This window comes from Triplophysa dalaica, chromosome 17, assembly GCF_015846415.1.
Source record: "Triplophysa dalaica isolate WHDGS20190420 chromosome 17, ASM1584641v1, whole genome shotgun sequence".
Lineage (NCBI taxonomy): Eukaryota > Metazoa > Chordata > Actinopteri > Cypriniformes > Nemacheilidae > Triplophysa > Triplophysa dalaica.
The window spans coordinates 2,920,449-2,945,423 of record NC_079558.1 but is presented as its reverse complement, the minus strand read 5'-3'; the positions used below and the strand labels follow the sequence as shown (position 1 = coordinate 2,945,423).

The following is a 24,975-nucleotide window of genomic DNA, read 5'->3' as shown; positions in this document are numbered from 1 at the left end:
AAAGGCTAGCAGATTGCAGCTTGGCGTCATGCACCTGTTCCTGTATTCTTTGCGCAGCAGAACTTAAACTTCCTGGACAAAACATCTCGTGACTTGACTCGCTATGTTGACCCTTGGGTGTTACCCGTCAAATATGAGGAACAGGACACTGAATTCAGATACGTCCTATATTTGTTATCGCTTTAAAAGCATATAAGGTTTCTCTCTCTACTACAAAAGGCTGAAATGAGCTCCTTATATTTTGGGATGTGGTTTACACCAGATCACCATTTAGGCCACCTCGCATGTTCAAAAGCACTTGAACATTCAGCCTCACAAGAGGCTGTGAAACACTGTCGCCCTCAGACTTCGGTATCTCGGAATGTTCTTCACCGAGCATTTGATGACTTTATACAATTTAGGACAGCTTCCCAGGTGGGTTAAGTTCAGTAACCGGTGCCCAGCCTGGCGCCCGTTGTTGGCGCCCCACAGCAGCGTGGAGCATCGCTGAAGAACTTCTACAGTCACCGAGTAATGGCCGTTAGTCTGTTTCAGCCTGACCACCGTCACGGCCGAAGAGAAACCGAACGAGTATCTTGAGGTGCCACGGAACACGCGCTCCCCCTCGCTGAAATGTGCCCCCTCGTCCCACGCCAGCATGGAGCCGTCCTCCTCACCCATGTTGGCCAGATTACAGAGGGCCAGCAGGCAGGAGCTCCGCAGTGCTTCATTCCCGCTGTGCAGGAGAAGAACCGATGCCAGACGGGGAACAGCTCCGAGCCTCAGGAATCTCTCCTGCTGCAGGTCTGAGGAATAAAAGGATCTTTAATGCTTTATACTGAGACCAACAGTGGCATATTTACAGTAATATTAATGCATGTGGTACAATGTAATATAGAAAATGGAACAAACAGTTGTTGATACTAAATAAATTATAGATTTTAAGAATGCATCTAGCATTTAGACATCATTGATATTTCCATTGGATCTCAGTGACAGGACAAAAGTTGAAGTTCACTCACTGCTGTCATAGCAGATCCTGGCAATGGCTTGGCTCACATGCAGGAGAAGGTCCTGGTCTTGGTTGAGCAGTAAGGTCACGAGGGCAGACACAATGCCTGTATCAAAGCACTGCTCTTTCACGGGAGCTGAAGGCAGACAGAACCGACAGAAATGACATAATCATACACAATACAGTGATATAAGTGTTACTGGTTCAAAATCCATTCTTATAAAATTTCAGTAGCTGTTTAATGGTACAGTGATATCAGATATCAAAATGATACTGTGATATAGTATATCATGGGTATTGAAAGATGAATATTCCTTGAAAATAAACTCTTAAAAAATTCCTTTAAAAAAAGAACGAACCCAACCCATTGGGTTGTAAATGAACCTATGCTGGGTTGATTCAACCCAAAATGCTTGGTTGTTTTAACACATGATTTGGGTCAAATGTATGCCATTTTTAGGTTAATTTAACTCAGCAGCTGGGTTGACAAAATTTTTTGGGTGAAGTTTTTATTTACTTCCTACTCAATGGAACTTTGAAGAAAATCATGAGCGTGTCAACCAAATCATTATATTTTTGGACCTTGCTAGTTGGAGTTAAATTGACATTTCATTTTTGACTGCAAATATTAAGTAATTTAAATGAACAGAATGTCAATGAACAGAATGTCAGAGCACTTGTCTATTTACATTTCTGCATTTGGCATTAAACCAATAACCAATAGACATGAGCAAACGCTACCATTATTAGCAAACTTCCTTAAAGCAAAGAAACTATAAATGTCACTAGAGCGAATTGAAGTGAAAGGGGTCATATGGGGCGAATACATGTTTTTCTGTGTCTTTGGTATGTTATAAGTTGCACATGCATGTATAAAACACGTAAAATTGCAAAAAATAAAGTGTCGGAACAAAAGATGCATTCTTTCTATAAGCGAATGCTCACCCAGACCTGCCTGAAACGCCTCGTGTAACCACACCCTCACAAATCTACGTCGGTTTATGGTATGATTTGACCAAGGCGCCCAAATGTAAGTAAGGTGGGCGTACCTGTCACCACAATTGTTTTTGAACCTGATGTTCCAAATATGGTAAGAGGCGTAACATTTCCCTCACACGCTTGCTGTATTCGACCAATCACTATGCACTGCCTAACTGGCCAATCATAGAGTTTACCTCGCTTTTCAGAGCGAAGAGCTTTGTAAAAAAACACACGTTTAAAAAAAGCAGGACAAAGGGGATCTACAAACATGCACGGCATCGGGAAAATACAGCATTTTTTAACCTTAGATCGTGAATATCCATTGCATTATATCTAAAACAAATGATACTATTCGTTTTAGCCGTGTCATTTAACCCCTTTAAGTGTTTTTCTTGTGACACACTGGTGACAGTTCATGAATCACTTCTTGCAATATTCCTACCTACAACCTTTTGGTTACCAGAAAAAGTTTTTAACCACAAAATGACATGCTCAATTAAAACAGGTTGTCCTTACGATATCTGGCAAGTTCAGCCACCAGTCGGACTGTGGGCGTGGTTAGTTTACTCTGTCTTCTTAAAATCTGCGCCAGCACAGGCAAAATCCCACTGTCTGCCACCTGCTCAGCGATGCCTTTCTCTAGAGAAGAAAACATTCAAAACAATCAAGAAATATACATCAAAAGTACAAAAAAAAAAAACATGTTGGACTATTCCTATCCACTTATGTCTAGTCACCTGACCATGTTTTCAAGTACACAATCTGACTAATCATTCCGGTCACCCAGTGGGTTTAAGAGAGACAAATACGGATTAGATAGTCCACAGGGCTCACATATTCTTAATTTAAACATCTTCTTCAAACACATTAAATAAAGTCACCTGTGCTCTGACAATCCATGCCTTATCTATGCCATTGACTAATACGATTTATTTTACCAAGGAATTATCTGCTCAGTGGGTATTTATTAGGTGTATGTGTGCAGTGACTCACTTCTTTCAATGGCGACAGTCAGCACTGTGTCCAGATATGGCTTAAGTTCCTCCTCGACGAGTTCTGTACTCACACTGAGTGCCTCTATTGCGGCACGTACTGAAGGTGAGACAATAAAATCAGCTTTCTCTTAATAAACATTTTGAATCAGTTCATAAAAGTTTAAAGTAAGGTTTTTATATTTTGTTAAATACCCGTATGTGTGCTGGGCGACAGACGACTGACTCCCATCCTGTCCATATGTTACTACGCGAGGTCGTGGTGACCTGTTTACTTTCTCAGCTTTGCTTGCATCCCGGATTACGACTGTGTTTGTGTTCTAAAATATCACACAACTCCATCTCTCCCTTTCTTTCCTTCAGTTGTCCGTGTAACTCAAGTGTCCTTCTGTTTTAAGACGCGCCTATTTGTTTGTGATGGGTGCCCTCACTCCCTCCCTCGCTCATTTTCTCCCCTGGTTTAGATTCAGTCTTACAATAATGCCCTTCAAATCCTCTCACTGAGGTTTTGTGCAGGACAGGGCCAACTGAAGGTCCTACTGTGAACTGCAGCACTAGTCGAATGTCTCTCGCAACAAACAGACAAACAAAATCATGGGCTAAGCAACAAATCTGTCTACATGTGGTGGATTTTCTCTGCAAGCTCAAATGATTTGTAGAATAGATTACAAATGCTGTTCAATGGAGTGGTGTTGAACTAATTGGAGCTAATTACACAAATAATTGATAAAAAATCCTTAAAACTGGCCAGGGTTGTCTTCATTTCTTAAAGAAAAAAGCGCAAAGTGTGTGGGATGAGCAAAATCAAAATTCTGTTATTATTCAATTCACCCTCATATTCAAAACCTGTATGTAAATGTATTTTTGTGTCCATATAACTGAAATCGATATGAGCCAATGTTTTCTTAAATATCCTTTGTGTTCTGCTGAAGAAAGAACGTCATACAGGTTTGATATAACAAGAGGGCGAGTAAATGATGAACACGTTTTAATGTCTTGTTGAACTCAACCCTTTTGCTTTCCTTGAAAAAGAATATACAAATAGTTTACAAAAGTTAATGCTTTAATACAAGCTTATGATGAGCGATCTGCAAATTTACTGAGTACAAATGTTCAAATACACTACAAAACAGACATAAAATGGAAATAAATAGTCTGAAAACTAACAAAAAAGTCCAATAGAGAAGATATGTTATTATTTAAACTAAACTGGTCTTTGATTGTAAAATTAGGTACAACAGAATAAAACATTATTTTAATGAAATTAACTGTTATTACGCTTAAATTTAACATAAAACATAGTGCTCCGTTTGCATGCTACTTTAAAAGCATACACTGTCTGTGTACGTTTGCTCTTTATAAAATTTAAGTTCAATGAATGATTGATACAGTTTAACTCAAAACATCACGTTAAGAAAAATGATGTTCCACACTGAACAACATCTCACGTTACTTCGTGATTGAACAAACCGAAGGAGAAAAGTATTCAATCTTGAGCCTAACATTATAAAACTAAACTTTTCAGTGAAAAATGTTTGCACTCAGAATTCACAGTGTTTTGTTGTGCCCCTCCGGCACGTGATATCAAGCAAGACCTGTATTGGTGGTGTTGAGTCCGCTTGAAATAGTTTCGTATCCCACAGAGACCAACGTTAAGACGTTGCTCTCCATATCTGTGGACTGTTGAACCTCTGGAACGGCGGAATCCAGACGCATCTGTTTTCCTTTCTTTCGACCTCGTTTACTTTTGTCTTTAGGTTTTCCGTCTTCCGTGGCAGCTTTGGGCTTACGGTTGCGTTTCCTGATCCTTCTCGATGGAGGTTCGGGTTTGGGGTCTGTGTTCCCTGAGAGGATTCGGATTTGTCTGTCGATGACGGTGTCGATGATGTCAAGTGCCACGTCCATCATTCCGTTACCGAGGCCGTGCGTAACGTTGGAGAACAGGTGGCTGTTCGCGGGTTCATTGAACATTTTACGCATCCCCTCAAGATAGTTCCTGTTTGATGGTAAGATGCGACCAAAACAAAGAGTTTGAATCAAACCACGACCATTCTGCATTCGATTATTTGGTTTAGAGACTTTTTTCATTAAAAAAACATCATTTTGTTTAAAAGCGTGAAGTATTATATATCACTACAATGTTTTACCTTGTTTCAATGATTTTTGACCAATGTTGCACCTGGTTTGTTTCAGGAAGCAACTGTTTAGCCATGTTTTCATAATCTACATACTGCAGCGCAAAGTCCTTCATGTCTTTGCAAAGTGCCGCCGTGTCACCTGAAAGAAATCACACGATTAACCAGGAAATCTGTGTAAAAAGATTTTGCTAAACACCAGAGTTTGCATTTTCAAGGCTTACCTTCGGTTAGTTTAGAAAATGAGCTGGACACAGCCGTGTTGGTGCTCGGTGACAGTCCAAAAACGTTGAGGGACTCCAGTAGGGTCTTCTTACTAGCCGGACCTCGGCTAACTCTCGTGTAGGCGGCCAGAGACCGGAGCGACATCTTCTCGGGTGCTTCCAATCTCCTTTTGACCTCCTCGTAATTGATGTGGTACTTACGTGCCTTTGAACTTTTCATGTTAGGGTCCAGCAGAGAGGCTACTTCCGCAAAAGGGACCTGCACCGAGTTCACTGCACAGTCCTGAGATGTTTGTGCACTATGGCCTTCTGATGGATCCTGTGTTGTCATATGGCCTTGCGTTGAAATATGGCCTTGAGGTTGCTGAGGCTGTAGATGTGTCACTTGGTGGAGGTGAGACTGAGTCTGGATGTGTGACGGCGCTTGGATGTGGGATGGAATAGCGTGTTGTAGGGCCTGACAGGAGACTTCTTGAGGTACCACGTGCTGCGTGATGATCTGGGTGATGTTTGGAGGTTGCGGTTGAGGCTGATACATGGATATCATGGGGTTACTGACAGTGACATGGACGAGATCGGCGTTCTGGGGAACAGACGACATGTGCATACCCGTAGTCGGATCCATTTTTCCTTTCCACAGGTACAATAAGGATCAGCTTTTTAAAGTAACTTTATATCTAGGAAATAAGACACAATTTTAAAATACAGTTATGTTTATACAATGTGTGGGTGTGTATTATGTACTGGATACATTTTAGATCATATAAAACATTAATATGAAATAATATAAAACATATCAAATTTTACTTTTAAAATGTGACATTTCCAGCTGAGGCAGGATATTCAGTAATAAAAAATAAAACACTCTCATGACCTAATCAATCATAACACGTCTGAACATGAAAAGTGGGCGTTCCATACCATAAAAGAGGCTGATGGGGAAGGCCATCGAAAATCAAGGTTTGATGTCTTCAGCCGAAATAGTTTAATTAAGTTAGTTATTCGTTTATAAACGAATCCCTAAACTGTGATGCTGGCATCTTTAACATTACATACATTGCATATAATAAATGCGAGGTCTCGTGACGTCACGGTCTGGCGCGCATCACGGACAGCGGCTGAACTTCAGAGCGCGTGCGTGTGTCGCTTCCACACATTAAAACCAAGTATAGACAATAAACAGGATTTGAGAATATGCAAAAAAATGATAAAATGTGAGTATGTGACATATTGCTGCGTTTATTGCATGTATAGAGAAACCTATAACACAGAAACCCGACTCCACAAGTCAGTGTTGACTTTGGGAGGAGATAATCTTGTTTTGATGTTTAGTAGGGAAGGCCAAAGCCACCGTAATGTTTGAAACCGTTTCATGTGCACAAAACCGTCCAAACGTCAGTTTCATTCGAACTCTTCTGGCTACAAAAGCTAACCTCGATTCAGACACAAGTTGCTGACAGTATTCTTACTTACCGCTCTACAGTTAGTCGTTTTTAAACCTCACTGATCCTAGAACAGTCCATGGCGAACAGATCGAAGGTCCCCTTCTTCACCGATCCCGTTTCAGCGGGTTGCGAATCAGCAGACGAGGCACAGACGCCATAGTTGCAGGAGCTCGTAAGTTCATTGGCCAATGTTGCTGTCAATCATGCTTCTGGACGGCTCTCATTCGACGAGGCCTGTGTCAATCGTGGAACGTCGGCGTAAACAGGCGGAATATCCGGAGCTATAATGGTTCTGCGTGAACAAAGATAAATCGCGCTTGTTGAACAGTTTATGATGTCTCAGTGTTATACCTTCCACGTAATGTTTTGAATAAAAGTTGTGCGGTAAATTAATTTGGGTTTGTTGTATTTAAAGTATCCAAGATATGCACGCGTATTTATATTTTGCTTCATTTGTCACGTTATACATGAAAAATGGCAATATTAAAATATTAGGTCGCCTCTCTGAATCGTTTTTGGAACAATATTTATTGTTATCTGTTCCAAAAACGTAAAAGCTGGGCTTTTAACCAGTTAATTACTGCATTTGGCCACTAGATGGCAGCGCTTCCCTTAAAAGTCATTACGTCAAGTGGTCTCATTATCATCACAGTGGTGCTTTCCAACCCAAAGCTATAATGTTCCTAGTTGAACAAGTTGTCTTGACAACAACCTTGTCAGTAGAAGTGATAGTTTAAAGAAAGCATCTAGTTATTAATGTGAGCCATTCTTTATGGACGTTTCTATGGGGAAGGAGGCGGCTGCTGTTCTTTGTTCTTGTCTCCTGACACATAAAATTCATATTTCTGCCCATTATCTATGGGTCAGGAAAGAAGTGTCTGCACATGAGACTCGAGGGGACTCTAGTGGAGAGTCAAATGTAATTTGTGCTAGAAAAGCATAAATATTTCCTTCTTCAGCAACCTTCAAATCAGACTTGTCAGGTCAGATTGACAGAAAACCCCAAGCTCTGCTAGGATTCTGTTCAAATTTCCCGAGTCAGATGTCTTACTCATTTCACATGAATCAAATTAAAGCCTTTGCAATTTTGAAAGAATAAGGGGGTTTGCATTTTTTCAGGTCATTGTTTGATCTGCAGACATGGAGCTTGAGTGAATGAACGCAGAGAATAGATTCTAAGTGCGCTGCAAGAATAACAGCGCAGCAGAATATCTGTTCCTTATTCCAATTGAATAAAGGACGATTATACCCCATCCGAGGCATTTAGCCTGTATAGGTTTAAAGCCCCAGAGAAGCAAATTCGTTTAGTTTTTATTTATCAAATTCTGTACTGCAGAACAAGATTGACGTCTGGTACATTCTAATGTTGTTGATGAGAACCTCCATTAACATAAAAATGACTCTTGATGAGGCTGTGCGTGTCTTCGACAGCATGCTCCACTTCAAACGCTATCTTACACCAGCATCCAGAGTGCCCGTGGCAGCCGATGCTAAACGCTCTGCTGTTGTCCCGTTGCCAAGCTCCGGGAGAGATACAGATAGAGGAAGGTCTCAAAGTCTCAATCATTAACAGTTGGAAATGCAATTTATAATTTAGGTCACCTGCAATACGCTTATACAATATGATAGCCCATTATGTATGTGTGACAGTTCAATTGACATGCTAACTGTGATAGACGCTCAATATAGGTTGTTTATAGACTATTTCCAAAAATAGCTCCAGAACAGACGATTGGCAAGCCGTATTTTTTATGTGTCTAACACTCATCCTCTGCGTGGCCTCCATACACATCACCTTTAATGACGGCTATTCTTTAATATCCGTTAACGGCATGTGCAGTGGAAGAAAGAGGCTTGATCTTTTCTTCGTTCTTATCTGTTTCCATACCAACTGTCTTGGGTGGGGATAGGCTGCAGCCAAGTGATGCCTGTAGGTAAAGACAGTTGTGATAGACAGTGCCTTCAGATCTGTGTGTGTTAAGATAAAACATCTTTAAGCCTGCAAAACCGACGACTTTTGGGACTCACTTTTCTGTTATCTGCTGAGATAAAACACACTTTTAATATCGCTTTTTACTGTCATTTCTAGAAACGCTTTCGGGTTATCGCCCCCTCCCACCTCCATCCCCCTTTAATGACCTAATTTTATAGAGAGCACAAAGACAATTGACTCTTAAAAATCCTTAAATGTGCTTTGAGAGTTGGTGGTACTGCTGGCAGTTTAACCATTGTGTTGCCATGACAACGCTGCATCCATCAAAGCAGCGCACTAGTAAAATTCTTGTTTCTCCCATTAAAACCGCAGTTCATCATGAAGCGGCGCAGAGGCATAACGCGACCGTAAAACACATCGGTGCCGGTGATCAGGTCATGAATGTAGTGGGAGTTGTAGAGATGAGAGAGGCTAATATATGCATGCTTGTGTGGGTGAGATGTCTCTGTGGGTGACTTTCCATGGCATCAACAGAAGGTCACTCATACTGGGCTCCCCAGCTGTAGCTTTATTATTATGAGCCTACGTGCGTGCACCAGCTGAACCTGTTATGCTCTGCTCAGTTTGTTTTTATCGAAAGTAATTGAACTCACTTATATTGTCCCGTAAACATTATGTTGTTTCGTAAAAAATACTGTGTAAATGCCTTAGCGAAGCTCAATAACTTCTGATTTTTGGATCTAGTTTCTCAGTATTTTAAGTTTGAGATTAGATGTTGTTGTGAGAATACGGTATTTTAACAGTTATTTTGGGGGGAAATATTTTTGCAAAAAAAATTGTGTTCTTTAAAATACTTTGTGTGCAAAAGATTTTCTTGTTTCTGTGAGAATCTCTTTTCCCCTCTAAACTCTTCTAGGAGTTTGTAGTGTTGATTTTTCTCACCATCCCTCCAGGTCTTTTAGGATAACAGAGATCTCACATTTACCTCTCTACACTCTTAAAACAAACCTTTCTAAAATGTTCTTTGTCTGCCTGAACGGTTCCATAAAGAAACATGACAGATTATAAAAAGGTGAAAAATAAATGGTTCTGTCTATAAAACGAACCCTTTATTTTTAAGAGTGTACTGTTGTGTTCTTAACAAATATGGATTAAGAGCAGTCACGCTTGTAATTTAAAAAGCACTGAGACAATAGAAAAAACTCATTATTTTTATATGAAATACTCATAAAAATCTCATTAAGTGATTCAATAATGTGACTGGAGGTTCTTAATTAAAATAAATTAAAATTTAATATCACCAAACTCAGTTCAGCTTTATTTATATAGGACTTTAAATGGTCTCAGAATATTGAGGACTAATACATTAGTCAGATGTAACCATGCATTAGTTATTATTAGTTATATTGTGTACTTAGCATATACATTTTGCATATATGTAAGAAAAAAATATAAAGTATGAAAATGAATGAATGAACGTTTATATATAATTTTCAATTATTGGTAAATATAAATAATAAATGCATCAAAATATTTAATTAGTATGTATGTACTGTATGTGTATGTTTTTGTTTTTATAAATACAAAATTAATATGTACAGTAGACATATATTATGTAAACACAAAACTTTTATACGATCACGATTAATTCACTGCCCTTATGCGTATGATGAAGAATAGTTATCAACTTTGCAGAGAAGATGTTCTTAGAAATCCCATCTGTCTCCTTATTAGGCCTAGACTCTTTAAACAGCATTAAAGAGTCAGAGTCCAGCATTATTTTTAAATAACCCGAAATCCCAGACGATCTGATAAAACACTCCGCTTTCCCACAAAATGAACTGTTCCCCTATCCTTTAATACCAGCCTGCAAAACATGCATTGCATCAGCTGAAATGAAGCTGGTGATATTTAAACTAACTACGCTAAAAATAAACTCCTAACATCTCATTATTTTTTTGAATAATAAAGAATGACTGTTGCTTTGAGTCTAGGAGATTTGTATAAATTTACCTCAAGACTCATATAGGTCTTCTACTGTTTGTTATCTGGTAACATGATGTGTCTTATCATCCAATAGGCTCCTTTGAATGGTCATGTGCTCCTGCATTCACCAGTAAGACATCACAAAGCTGCATTTTTTCAATTTAGCATGTAAAAAATTAAAATCTGTAAATAATTCCAGAACACTCCACACATTGAAGAAAATTTCAGTAAAGATAACTATTAAATATTTACATTTTAAATAACCGTACTCTGATGGTGATATGTGTTTCCTGTGTATGATGGTACTTTTTAAGTATTGACATTGATTAAAATAAACCTCCCATTTAATCTTCTGTATTATGGTGTTTAGCTATACATTGCATGGTACGTTAGTATTATATAAAGTAAAGAAATTTTGAGGCACTAACAAAGGCACATCAAACACAAAACAACCACTGAGCTTCTTTTTTTAACCTAAACACAACACTTCTATTGCATCTTACGTATTTATATTAAAGGCTATATATTATACACACACACACACATTATATCTACACAGATATATATATATATATATGTACGTAGGCCTATGTATATTAAGACGCCTAATATACTACGTTCTCCTTATTGTTGCACTAAGGCAGCAGTGACGCCCAGTCTGTTGGCTGGTGGTACACGAGCGCGCGAACGCTTGGAGACGCGCGTGGGTCTCTTCTAGGGGTGTGTGCATCACATCACATCACATCATACACTACAACACAGATCAGACATCACACATCATCCCACGGCAGGTCACGGAGGAGCAGTACATCACTCGCCTTTAAAACCGACGCGTTAAAGCAACATTCTCACGATCGCGCCATTCAAAGCGTTCAACGGCGCGTTCGTCCCCAAACACAAGCCCGCAGTCCTGCATGACAGAAGTGGGTTTTAACACCGGACAATGACAGTGAGCCAGAGCAGGAGATAGGGATGGATGCGAGAGTGTGCAGGATGCTCGTCCTGGTCGGTGTGTTCGCGCTGTGGCTGCCGGTGACCGCGGAGGTAAGACGCGCCTTTGGGGCAAACACACGCGCCCTTCTCCCGTGAGAAAATAGGTGTATGATGTTCACAAAGGACATTGCATTGCGTTATATTATTTCGATGCTTTGAATAGGTAAGAAATCCCGCATGATTGTAAAGTGTGCTTTTTCAGGTATAGTGTTAGTGCAGTATCTTAGCAATACAGTATATATGTCATTGTACAATAAAACGCTCACAGTTAAGTGGATTCAGGCAAAGCCACCTCCCTCTATTAGAGGATGTTACATGCCCTGCTGTGCAAAGGAAATGTCGTTAAAATGATACAAATGTGAAACTGCATTCATACAAGCAGACTCATTTCTGTTATTAGTTATATTAGGGTGTACATTCAATTATGATATTCATTTTTATTGTTACCGTTTTCTAATCGAATCCAAATGCACGAATAACAGAACCTGCACACCATTTACAAAAGAATAAGATGTTGACCCATATTTGCTGAAATGATTTTGCTAGAACAACACTGAAGGAATCTTTCAAATGTTGTAAAAAAATGTAAATTGTAGAAATTGAAATCTTCAAAAAATGTATAGGACTGCTTGAATGAGCATATGAAGAGTTTGGTTACAAAAAGAGATGTCTCCTTTTCTTATGTTTCAAAAATCTTGTTTTTATTGTGCATTCAATCAAACTGCAGTTGGTTTGTTTTGATTTAAGCCATAATAACTCAAAAATGACAGCTAACTAACACAATGAAACATGATAACATAATGAAACACATGATTTGAAAAAAATATATATAATCTTCTATTGGAACCAAACTCTTCATATATAGCCTACAGTGTGCTAAGAAGTAAGTAACAATAAACACAGTTCAAGGAAAACAAAGATAGTTTCAACTGAAATGCGTAGAGTTTTGTAATAATGTGAACTTAACAGCTACCACATGGCTCAGATTTGTTCAAACGTAATGAAATAAAGGAAATAGACATCAGCGTTATTCAACAGATAATTGTACCGTCATCTTAGTTCACATCCACTTCTGATCTGGAGTACTTTAACATCTGTTAGGGCGGCGAAACAGCAGCATTATGGGACAATATTAATTTGTAGTGTGCCCACTGTGCTCCATTCCCAATTTTATGCTTCTCATCATAACAGAATTGTATCATTTTATAGCACCGACAAATGTGTTGATGTGTTCAGCTCTTGATTGATTTGATCAATTCATTTTAAAATGTACATAGATTCAGAGGTACAGAGTGGCGGTAAGCCATCACAACACCCTGTGCGTTTAATCCGGAGCCACAGGCTCTAGACATCTCCAGGTTGTTGGGCGCTGTCTTCTGTTTGTAGCTGCCAGTAAGACCCACCTGGTCATATGTTCGCTCATCTGTGCTATACAAGAGAGAGCAACTTCATTACCAGTTTGTTCTTTGTACAGAATTAAAAATGTATCATCACAGATGATAATGGAAAGCCAACGAAAAAGTATTTTGCTTGAAAGTTTCTATTTTGCTATTTCACAGTGTCAGTCCGTCCTCATCTAGCACTCTGGAATGAGAGTGACAGATGCAATTATGGCTTTAACTGACCGGTGTGTGTTGATATTAGCACAAATATTAGAGTGAATAACTGGGGCTTGTTATCTGTAATGTGGTTAACCTGGAGGTGCTTTGCTTGTGGTGCTGTTCCCAGAGCAGTTTGTTGATTGTCAAATTATAAAGTCAGTGCTGTGGGATGTTTACATCATGTAGTACAATGTTTAAAAATGAAGACCCAGCTTTATGTTCATGGTCAACTGTAAGGTATTTGTAGGTTTAGTTTCCCATCAAATATAAATTCTTGATAATCATACATTGTTTGGTTTGACTGAGTGTCTCAATAAGCCATAAGTTTGAGGCAAATATATGGTAATGCTCAACAGAATTTTTCTTTTTTATTAAAGGTGCTGTGTGTAATCTTTTGGAGGATCTATTGACAGAAATGCATTATAATATCCATAGCTATACCTTCAGAGGTGTATGAAGACCTTACGTAATGAAGCATTATGTTTTTACTATCTTAGAATTTCTATCTACATCCACTTACATGGAATTCGGCATGTTGTTTCAACAGTAGCCCTAAACCAGGGGTGTCCAAAGTCAGTCCTGGAGGGCCGGTGTCCTGCAAAGTTTAGCTTCAACCCTAATCAAACACACCTGAACAGCTAATCAAGGTCTCACAAAGCAGACTAGAAACTTCCAAACAGGTGTGTTAAGCCAAGTTGGAGCTAAACTCTGCAGGAATGTGGCCCTCCAGGACCGACATTGGACACCCCTGGGCTAAACGGACAAACTGCTCTGCCGAGAACGCTTCGTAAATACTTTATCTCCTTCGGTAAAGAAGAGAAAACATCTCTACAGAGAGGGGGAGCGGTGGAGTAAGCCATTGGTTGCAATTCGCAACTTTACCACTAGATGCCGCTAAAATTCACACACTGAACATTTAATGTTAGTATTACAAATGCTTTTGTTTGATTTTGTTCATGTTGATTAATTTTACATTACCTAAAATTCTCTGGTGTCTTTCTGATACCTCATATCTCCATAAATGTAATTTTTCTTTTTTTCCATAAATCATTATTATTACTAAATATTATTAACTCTTTATTTCTCACTATGTTTCAAATATCTCACCAACAAAAAGTATTAAAATGTACTTTTCAATTTCCTGAAAAACAGCCAATTCGGAAGGATACATAAAACTGTATATATATAATAATTTTCTTTACTTGTTCATGCTAATTAATAGCCATAAAATGAAACAAGTACTGAATATTTGTCACACTTTATAAAATGCTGGGTTATTTTTCAAGCCAGATTTGGGACAAACAGGGACGAATCTAACCTTTGGGTTGAGCTATGACGGATCGTTTCAACCCAAAATGCCTGTTTTTTACCCATTGCTGGGCAAATATATACCATTTTCTGGGCTCATTTCATCCCTTTTTGACCTAACGCTGGGTTACAATAACCCGGCATCTTTTAGAGTGCCGAGATACCAATAAGTAAAATGTTTCAAATGTCAGATGCATCAGTGATGAATGCCCAGTTAAATAGTTTGAATTACATGCCTCACGGTTTTACCGAGATGCGCTGCGAGAAAGTACTAAATCACTTGGGAGAGTCCGATTGCTTCTGGAAAACTCAAACCTGAGTTACAGCAGCAGTCCTGCCTTCTAAAAGGCTCTCTTTGCATTTCGAATCACAGGAACAGATTTCCTCTTATTCCTGACACAATAAAGCTTTATCAGCAACCTTCACATTTCTAAGGTGCGCTCGACCATGACAGCAGCCAAAATGTCGCCTCACTGCTTAAAAATCTGATTCGGTCAATTTTCTATAAGCTTGATTTTCAGCTAAACGGCTCGCGCTATTAGGAATCTGAGCTTAGAACCTTGGAAATTACAGTAGCAAAAGCGTTTGCTGAGTCATCTGGAGTCATGCTTTTCAGTCAAATGACCTTTAGTAGAATTATTCTTTTGCCCATTTGTTTTCCTTTTTTATCTCCTCCACAGACAGCTACTCTGAAAGATTTACGTATTAAACTCATCCGCTAATTGCCCTTCAGTCGCAGTGCAGTGAAAGTAAGCATGTGAATAAATCGTCTGATGGTAAAAAGTTGAAAGATATTATCTCTGTTCGGTGTAGCGTTGTCAGGAATGACTCTCACAGTTTCCTCCGAGCCAGGAAGAAGCGCAGGCAGAAGCAGAGCGTTTCGCTGTTAAAATGTGTGTCATGTCTAAGACGATAAAACTTTTCCATAAAAAACAGACACTTTATTGCGCTGAACAAATCATTTCATAATTCTGTCAGCTTCTTACATTTGTACTCCGTTTTCTTTTGTCTCTGCAGGTGAATGGAGATGACAGCTACCTGAATGCTGTGCAGAATACAGGTGAGTCAAAAAGTGTCCTTTCGCTGTGAAAATGAAAAGGTACCTGAGGGACCATTCTGGGTTCCTCAGATTTCCTGAATTATAAGACCCTTCGGAGAAACTCAAGGTGAAGAAATACACTATTTGAGGCAGTTTTCATCCATCCATCCATCCATTTTCTACCGCTTATCCGAACTACCTCGGGTCACGGGGAGCAGGCAGTTTTCAACCATACCTAAATGTTCTCCAAAGGGTTCTTAAGGGATTCTTCACCCAAAAAGGAAAATTTTGTCATCATTTACTCCAAATATGTATAAATGTCCTTGTTATGTTTATCACAAAGAAAGATATTTGGAAAATTGTTAGCAACTGACATTTCTGAGACATTGTTGACTACCATAGTAATAAAACTACACAAATTTGATCTTTTGAATTATTTAGGAAAGCATGTTTATATTTTTCCAAAATGATGTTCCAGAAATCGCACATTTTATAAATATATTTATTTGTGTTCTACAGAACAAAGAAATTTGTTTGGAACAACTTGCACATAAAAAACACATAATGGAAGTGATTCATGACAGAATAACATTTTTTGGGTGAATTATCCTGTTAGGAGACACTGCATCACATTCATCTTCCTTGCATTTAAAAAGGTGCCTTTGAAAATAAAAAAAAAATGTTTATTTTGTTACATCCCACTATATCTCATTCAGCTCAGGCAGTGTTATCAATGAGCCGTGGAAAGATGGATTCCTGATGGCTTGTTTACATAAATCATTCATCAATTTTTCCCAGAGCTCTAAAATATGACATTTACTCTACAATCGCTGCTGTGCGCCGCTCGCTCGATACCGCCAGTGTTGCTGGTTAATAAGGCCACACGCCCTGTGATGATGTCCCGTCATTTTGCGGTCTGTCAGATTTTCTTCTCATCTCTCTTTCATACACTGCGACAGAGTGAAATTTTCCAGTACCAATCTCAGAGTGCTAATGACTCGGAGTTCTTTGATGTCGCTGCATCAGGACAGATAAACAGCCCAGCACGACCCAGCCAATCGGATGGCTTTATGGGGCCAAGATTGGAATGAGTCTAGATTGAGAGATTTGTGTCTTGGTTTTCTCATCTCTGTGAGAATATGAGCTTTGCCAGTAGCATCCCTCGTACATCAAAAGAAATGGGTCAAAGATTTCATAGTTGACTAGTTATTATGTGCTTTTGATGTGATGTATAGATCTTAGTAACATCGGTTGTTTAAGATGCATTTTCTTAAAGGGATAGTTTACCTAGAAATGGAAAGTCTGTCATCATTTACTCTACCCTCTGGTCATTTCAAACCAGTATGACTTCCCTTCTTCTGCAGGAACTCAAAAGAAGATATTTTGAAGAATGTTTCTTCTATTTTCTAATAAATATCTTCTTTTTGTTTCTGTGAAAGATAGAAAGTCATACAGGTTTGAAATGACAAGAGGGTGAGGAAATGAGGACAGAATTTTCATTTTTGGGTGAACCATCACTTTAAAAAGAAATTTAAGGATTGCTTGAACAAAAAGGTATTGTGATACATTTGCTCTGGCATTGTGAGCTCATACCCAGGTCATACCCATGATATTCTGCTCCATAAATTAGGTCTTGGTCTCATCTCCAACATACCGTTCAATACGTCTAAACGAGTTTTTTGCTATTTCATCATCTGCCAGACGAGAGAAAGCAGCCCGTCACAGAAAGGTAATAGAACCTCTTTGCAGCAAGCTCCTCTATGTGATATATCATTCATGTCCGGAGTGCAAATGGTGCATGACAAGATCCTCACTAATCTCCAGATTTTAGGTTTTAAAATGTGCTTAGTTCATGTAGGTATATGAACAGTAGTTATAAAGATTGAAGCATACACAACTCCCTGTAGATTTTGTGGTGAAGCTTTGTGCATTGCAAACACTACAATAGATTGACCTCAATTATTTTTATTTGTTTAAACTCCCATGGCAATATGAACGGCCTAATGCGATCATGTCTCCTCCTGTCACCTATTGGTGCCACACGGCGCATCTGCTCTCGCACTCGCTTAACACGTCACACCACGTTGTGTGAACCGTATCAAATATTCATTGTGCTGGTGAAATGGATTATACCGTGAGGGAGAATAAGCTCTCCGCAGAGCTGAGAGCGCGTGTGTCCAAGAACGGCATACGGGCGTTTTGCGTAAATGACTTGATTTCCTCTTCCATTAGCTTGGATCAGCACAGAGGGTGCCAGAGGCTGAAGATGAATGAATCCAAAGAGCTATAAAACAGGCTAGGATAAATTCTGTTTTAATTTCTATTTTACTGTCATACAGTCTAAAAGATGTTGGGTTATATTTAAAGGTCCAGTGTATGAAATTTAGCGGCATCTAGTGGTGAGGTTGCAAATTCCACCCTTTCTTTCAAAGTCCGGCTGACGTAGGACTAAGATGTTGTCACGTTTTCACTTCTTTCCCGAAGGAGATGACATATTTATGAAACGTGCTCTGTGGAGCAGTTTGTCCATTTATGGCTATACTGTTGAATTTCATGTAAAGGGTCAAAAATGCAAAGACACCTAAAGCCTGGTTCATGAGTTTGCCTATGCAGACAAAGGTGTAGGTTTGAGGGTAAGTGTATGTGGCATGCTGTAGGAGAGAGGGTTCTGAGCTCGTTCCTTCTTCTGAGCGAACCCTGTCCGTGGTGATGGCACCGAATCCGGCATTAGCCTGAACCCAGAACACTCCCCCGTATTTTATTGTGTCCCGCTGGAGACAAGGGGCTCCCGGTTAGGAGCCGGAATGGTGGTTCGATGCTTGAGACTGAAGAGAGAGTGAAGGTTAGACGTCTTGACTATTTATAGAGGCTTACTCTCTCTTAAACATATAGGTTGGGTGCTGTGAATGCTGATAGCCGACAAGCCGAGTTAATTTACTGCTCCTTCTCCTCCCGAACTTAGTTGAAAAAACATAATTTTGATTGACTAATGTGAGTGGTCTTCACTTACCGGCCCCCTGGCCTGGTTGGAAGAGGTGGGCTTGAGCGCGGTTTGGTTTGGAAAGGGGGCAGTATGAGCACAAATCGCGCCGGAGCGCGGAACTGAAAGCATGACGTACATTATGCGACTGTTTCAATTCGGCACTGAGATTTAGCTGTCACCGTAGAACACAAATACACGGCGCACTTACACATGCAGCCATGTGTCACCGCGGCCAAAACTACTCTAGATATTTTCAAACATATTGCAAGGCTGTGTGTAACGATCAGATTTTTAACAATTAAGTATAAAAGCATAATAAGTCGCTCTCGTATGACAATTATATCATAGGGAGATTGGTCTGTGCAATGCGCACATGAAGTTAAACACACCTAAGCCACAAACTAAACATGACGATAGATTCCGTTGTGCATAGAGGGATCGCTTTGTTTATGTTTATAATGATGAAAGTGTGTTAGGGTGCGGATGGTGAAGTACAATGTGACCAGCCGGGGAGGGGGTCAATCGTGCTCGGGCACAGCTGAGAGGTTAAAATGTGAGTACGCCCTTAGAAAATGTCTTTATTTAACCCAACCATGTCTTAAAATAGCCAAGTATTTTGGGATGAAACAACCTAGCACAGGTTAATGTAAAGCCCGGTTTACAAACCAATGGTTGGGTTTTTCCCAACCATGTGTTGAAAATATACACGTATGTATTGTGTGGAAGTTCTATTCAGATGTAGTTTTGTAGCGCTTTTCAGAATTCGACATTGTTGCGAAGCAGCCTTAATGTAAATACATTAGGACAGTCAGTATAAATATCAGTATAGAAATATAGAAAGGCAACAAAGAAGTAATTGAAAATATTGATGTTTGATATTATAGAATAAGTGACGTTTTTCTTCTCTTTTTTTAATACAAATTATACAAAGGGAATCTCAGGACACCTGCGTTCTGTGTCAAAGTGTTCAGTTTTGTATAGCTGTTGAACGCAGAAGCACGCCCTGTTCTGATGGCTCCTTTCCTATTCTCTGCTTCCTTCACTTGGTAACTGTTGTCTGGTAAGACCCATTTTGTGAATAGTATCATGTGTGTCAGGGGTCCGATTAAATGCTGTGATTTTCTATAGCTTACCACCCTTCCCCCTGCCGTGTCTTCCAGTCATTAACACCTGAGCATCAGCCGTTTTTCTTGCATCGTAATGGAATGGGATCGAAATCTCTCAAAAATGCTGAGTAAGCACGGCTGACTCCCGGTGCAGGTCCTAATGCCCTGATGCTTCTGTTTTACATCCTTTTATTACCTGACCTTCTTTTCAGCTTCTCTGTGCTTATTTCTTTCTCCAGATTTTCAGTCGCACATGTTTTGTCTCTCATTTTGTAAACCAGAATTTGAATATTATTCATATGAGATTTTAAAATCACTGTGCGCTGTTTTGCTGCCACTGGTGGTATAATGGAAATCAACAGATAAATCACAAAAATGTCATTATATTGTTTTGTAGAACAATGTGGCTTCAGACTTGTTTTCCTTCTCTACTGCTAACAATTCCTTACATACAAAAGTATTTGTATACTAAAAGGGACAGTTCACTCAAATGCAAAAATTCTGTCATCAATTAATCGCCCTTGAGTTTTTTCAAATCTTTGTCAATTTCTTTGTTTTGATGAACACAGAGAAAGATATTTTGAAGAATGCTCGTAACCAAACTGTAAATGAAGACAGAGTTTTCCATTTTGGTTGAACTGTTCCTTTATGAATTTCTCGGTCACATGATATTGATGCACCAGGTTGATTCTGATATCGATATACACGTACCATATAGTGCCAAACAATGCCCCTTTAGCTTTTCTTGGAGCTTATTGCACCACAATATTTTTTCAATTGATCAATGACATACTGTTTCTACATATATGATTTTGTTTGGAAGTATTTATAATTTTTACCTTGAGTTGAACTATGGAACAGACATTATACAACTTAGTGCCTTGTTGCAATTCATAAATACTCAATGAAAAGTTACTTAAATTGATCACAAATGTTCCGTTACGTTGATGCATATTTTATTTATAACTCTTAAAAACGCTTGGTCAAGTTGTGTTATTAAGGTCTGTGGTTAACAAAACCAGGAAATATTTTCACATTTTATAACATAAAACAACCCAGTTATAACTCACTCGTTATATTTTAAGGCTTTTTGTCTTTTAACTCATTCGCCGCCAGCCTCTTTAAAAAAAAGTTGCCAGCCTACGACAGGTTTTTTTTTAACATTTTCAACCAAATTTAATGGCTCACAGTAAATTTTCTGTAAAGAATATATGAACAATCAATATGTCAAATGAAAGAACAGAGTCTCAGCTTTCAAACAAAAGAAACCGTTTTCTTCTACCTACATCTGTTCGTTTTTTATCACTCCCTAGATATGGGTAGGTTTCTTCAAAAATGCATAATTTTGAATAAACAGCTGAGATAATTGACATTTTTTGTCAAAGATTCCACCCAGATTCCACTCAGAACAATCATTAAAACCCGCTAAAACATATACGTTCTAGGTTATGGGATTCTGTTCTTTTTCCCAAAGGTTTGTAATAGCGCCACCTGCTGTAAAACAGTACTAACACTGATTGCCGTAAAAACTCGTCTTTGGCGGGGAACCATTTTTTTTTATGACGAGATAACTCGTCAATGACTGTGAAAGAGATAAAAGCGGTGGTTGCTAACAAGTTGCCAAAAGTGACTACTTGGCAGGGACGTTAGACGTCAACGCACACATAAATCTTACAAATAATGCAACAAAAACCTGGTTGGGGATTCATTCACACTCACCAGGAAACACGTTTTTAATAAAGTTTGAAAAAATTGTCGGAGGCTTGGTGGTGGTGACGGTGATATTGAGCAACCACAGTTTAGTCTGTTTATAACATCATGTTAGCTTTTCCTTTTGCCGATTGTGTTTCAGCTTCAAAAGTAACAAATGTTGTGTTAATTTGTAGAGATTATTTTATATAGACAAAACCTGTAAACGTCATAAACATTGGTAATCACAGAGCTTACTTTTCTCCATTTCACAAAAGTCTAATGGGAAAACGCACAGGCTTTCGGTCAAGGGAACCACTGCAGCGCTAACTTCCGGATTGGCTTACAAAAATGCGTCATCTCTGCGGCTATTTGTTAAGTGAATTGATTTTGAAAGATTAATTGCTCGTCAAAACTAGTAATCTGAGCTAACAAAGTAAATCGTCAATTCTGATTTCATGTGGACTTTAAAACACCCTTCTTTTTCAAAGAAGTCAAACTTTTTTATCTATACTTGACTTACTTGACGTAAACCCACAAAAATATATGTTTAAAATGAAGAACTTTATTCACTTTCGTTCTCAAGTGAAAAATATTTATGTTTTGTTCCAGACACTTCATCGACAGCATTGATGCCGTTTCCCACCCACACATCATCATGCATCCAATTAAAGAGAAACGCTCTGAACGATTTCCCTGAGGTTGGCACAACTCTCTCTGAGAAAACTCTCAGTCATTCTGTTTAATAAGTCTAATTCAGCTCTGCCCTCATTGCAGTGAGTCTGTTTAAGCCTGGAGATGGAGACATTAATCTCTTCTGCCTCTCTGTACACACACACACACTGTTCCTCCTCAATATATATTTTTCTGAAATCACTTGAATGCAGACGGCCTGGCCCAGAAATTGCACCAGCATGTGTATGCAGACAAAGACAACTGCAGACGACATGATTAACAGTCTGCTCTTCCAACCGTCTGTGATGTATTTTCAAATGGAAGGACACTTGATTTCCACCGTGCGTTTAGTAACAAGCTGCGTGAATGACTTCTCGCTTAGTCAAGTATAGTTGTGGATTCTGGGATTGAGGGTTAGCGGAGGATTAGTGGAGGTGGAAGATCACAGTCTTCTCATCCATCACAAACTGTCTTGTCTGCCTGCCTCAACTCCAAATAAAGTCCCTCGGAAATTGCAGACAGACATGGAAAATGTGCTGACATCTTTTGGAGACTTCTGGAAGGCTTTTTGTGCAGTGCCTGCAGTCTTTCACAGTCCATATGGACCTCACCATCTCAAGTCTTCGTTAGGGCTTTTCAACAGTCGTACTTTCCATAGTTCTGCTCGCACCCCTGCAGTGTGTGCAGTCATCCGACGGGAGACGCATTTGTTTCCTGATTAGCACAGCACTAAACTCAAGTGCTAGAAGCCCCTGAGCAAAATAAAGTTATGTTCGAACTTTAGAACGGCACTACTGATAATCTATTGAAGCCATTATCTAGCCATACATGCGCTCTGTTCCAATGTGATAAATGCAATTTGATTCTGGTTGTCGCAGGTCCGCAAAGCCAAATTTGAGTTAACGTAATTGAGTGTAGGTTCTGGAGAAGGACCAGCCATTATTATCGATCTGTCTAGTTTACCCAAATGGCTCCTTTGACAAAATGTTAAATGCTCTCTCATTTGTAAGATGCTTTGGACAAAAGCATCTGCTGAATAAAAATAATCCTTATTTATTTTATATTTCAGTTTAGTCTTTGCATCATTTTGTTCCTATCATATGCAGTAAGAATTGCTTGCTGTTTCTTTCAAGTCTGAGTTTCGCCTTAAAGAGATAGTTCTCCCAAAATCTCTATTTCATTTCAAACCTGTATGAATTTTTCATTGAAGAATGTCGGTTATCGAACAATGGTGGTACCCATTGACTTGCATTGGTTTTGTGTCCATACAATAGAAGTGAATGGGTTCGCCGTTGTACGGTATCCCTTTAAGTACCCATTGACATCTTGTGTCAGTTCTATATTTCTCTTCTGTTTTCTCATAGATTTAATAACAAGATGCGGCATTAGCGTCTGTTTCTATAGGCAGCTGTGCGTAGGTCATTCACCATATAGCAGGGGTGTCCAATGTCGGTCCTGAAGGGCCACTGTCCATCAGAGTTTAGCTCCAACTTTGTTTAACACACCTGTTTTGAAGTTTCTAGTCTGCTTTGTGAGACCTTGATTAGCTGTTCAGGTGTGTTTGATTAGGGTTGAAGCTGAACTTCGCAGGACACAGGCTCTCCAGGACTGACTTTGGACACCCCTGCCATATAGGAACGGTGCGAGCCAGTTGGTGTTGTCAAGTTTACGGCTTTCCCCTGAATTGGGCTACTATTTAACTGTTTTTTTAACCGCAGGTTAGAAGTGGAAGGATTTTCTTATTTAGCTGTCAATCTTATTTTTTACTTTTTTAAGTTTTTGGACTTGGTTTTTGGAATTGGGACGTTAAGCTCATTATGGATGATTTTGTTTCACAGATCTGGCAACCCTGCCAAGACGGTTCGTTAACACTCAAGAGCAAGCTGACTGTCCGTTTGCAACTATAGTTATTAGCGTGTTAGATTATGAAAACTGTTGTGTAAACTCAAACATTATATTTGCTACACTAACACAACAACAACTAAAGGGTATTACATTTTTCAGATATTTAAATCATTGTGGTTTCCCCCGCCATGGTTGAGCAGTGTTGTGACAAAACCGTGAGTGATGTCAGTGGACTGTTCCAAGATGGCGGACACGTCTACATGACTGTAGCGTTTGAATGAGGCATTTCCAGTGTGGGTTTGGCAACCCAGTGTGAGGCAAGAAAACACACACACATATGTATGTCTCACACTGGGTTGCCAAACCCACACTGAAATCTTATTGTTCCAAAATCCAGATCCACATAACTGCATATTAAACAACAAAAACTTTTTTTTAGCTTTTGCCTGTGATTGTAATACAACTTTTTTAGTGAAGGATGACATTATTCTTTTTTCAATAGAAACTTTATAAATAGGACACGGTGTGAAACACAATTGCCAGCCATATATGATGTCAATTAATGAATAAAGCCATGATCTTTTCAATTTCACTATGGTCTACTTTGTTGTGTTGGTTATTGTTGTCAGATTTATGGACTTGTGTTGGCCACTAGTGGCCGCTATTGAGACCTATGTTTTGTTTTCTCCTGGCAGGATTATAGGTGTTGGCCACTAGAGGCCACATTGAGTATTTGTTCCTTTTTTTTCTGCCTTTGTGATTAGTTATTGTTTTCACCTGTGCCTTGTTTTCTTCACGTGTACTTAAGTGGCTTGGTTTCTCTATTCTTTGCTCAGTGTTTGCAAGATCATTCCTCTGTGTGCTGCTAAGTTTTCTACCTGGAGGATTATCATCTTTGTAAGAGTTTTCTTTTTCTATGAATCCTTCAGAAGTTGTTTTTTGGATTTTTGCTTCGTACTGCCCTTTTTTCCACTCTTCTGTGACATTTTGAGTGGGGACAACTTTGAGCAACTATTGTTTTTGAAGATGCTTGCCTTTCCTTTCCTTTT

General features: G+C 39.1%; 3 protein-coding genes across 4 annotated transcripts in view; 1 reads left to right on the top strand and 2 right to left on the bottom strand.

Moving 5' to 3' along the window:
* Nucleotides 1-312: 312 nt before the first annotated feature.
* On the bottom strand, nt 313-3,434 carry si:dkey-21e13.3 (uncharacterized protein LOC100150043 homolog). The gene is made up of 5 exons (XM_056772097.1): nt 3,160-3,434; nt 2,966-3,064; nt 2,489-2,611; nt 1,002-1,127; nt 313-785 (listed from the first exon to the last, which is right to left on the bottom strand). The coding sequence occupies exons 1-5, from the start codon at nt 3,203-3,205 to the stop codon at nt 313-315; spliced, it is 867 nt and encodes a 288-aa protein (XP_056628075.1). The 5' UTR covers nt 3,206-3,434.
* Nucleotides 3,435-3,939: 505 nt separating this feature from the next.
* si:ch73-127m5.2 (uncharacterized protein LOC561202 homolog) lies at nt 3,940-6,915 on the bottom strand. Of its 2 annotated transcripts, none has more exons than XM_056771545.1 (4): nt 6,797-6,915; nt 5,324-6,000; nt 5,112-5,241; nt 3,940-4,960 (listed from the first exon to the last, which is right to left on the bottom strand). In XM_056771545.1, the coding sequence occupies exons 2-4, from the start codon at nt 5,946-5,948 to the stop codon at nt 4,549-4,551; spliced, it is 1,167 nt and encodes a 388-aa protein (XP_056627523.1). In that variant the 5' UTR covers nt 5,949-6,000; nt 6,797-6,915; the 3' UTR covers nt 3,940-4,548. The 2 variants fall into 2 exon arrangements, with proteins under 2 accessions (XP_056627523.1, XP_056627522.1); XM_056771544.1 differs by lacking the exon at nt 6,797-6,915 and adding an exon at nt 6,245-6,765.
* A 4,477-nt stretch (nt 6,916-11,392) lies between these two features.
* The window catches only part of si:ch73-127m5.1 (neurotrypsin), a 28,830-nt gene continuing 15,247 nt past the window's right edge, over nt 11,393-24,975 (top strand). The window contains exons 1-2 of the mRNA XM_056771290.1: nt 11,393-11,731; nt 15,607-15,649. Of these exons, the coding sequence (XP_056627268.1) occupies nt 11,660-11,731; nt 15,607-15,649 (115 nt within the window). The 5' untranslated portion in view covers nt 11,393-11,659. The remainder of the gene's footprint in view (nt 11,732-15,606; nt 15,650-24,975) is intronic.

What these genes read in the sequence shown, in the direction of transcription:
- si:dkey-21e13.3 (XM_056772097.1), bottom strand. Translation starts at nt 3,205, where the DNA reads ATGGACAGGATGGGAGTCAGTCGTCTGTCGCCCAGCACACATACGG. An exon ending in GTCGCCCAGCACACATACGG is followed by an intron (nt 3,065 to 3,159) that starts GTATTTAACAAA and finishes TCTCACCTTCAG; the next exon opens with TACGTGCCGCAATAGAGGCA. An exon ending in GACTGTCGCCATTGAAAGAA is followed by an intron (nt 2,612 to 2,965) that starts GTGAGTCACTGC and finishes TTTCTTCTCTAG; the next exon opens with AGAAAGGCATCGCTGAGCAG.
- si:ch73-127m5.2 (XM_056771545.1), bottom strand. Translation starts at nt 5,948, where the DNA reads ATGGATCCGACTACGGGTATGCACATGTCGTCTGTTCCCCAGAACGCC. An exon ending in ATTTTCTAAACTAACCGAAG is followed by an intron (nt 5,242 to 5,323) that starts GTAAGCCTTGAA and finishes GATTTCTTTCAG; the next exon opens with GTGACACGGCGGCACTTTGC. An exon ending in TCAAAAATCATTGAAACAAG is followed by an intron (nt 4,961 to 5,111) that starts GTAAAACATTGT and finishes ACCATCAAACAG; the next exon opens with GAACTATCTTGAGGGGATGC.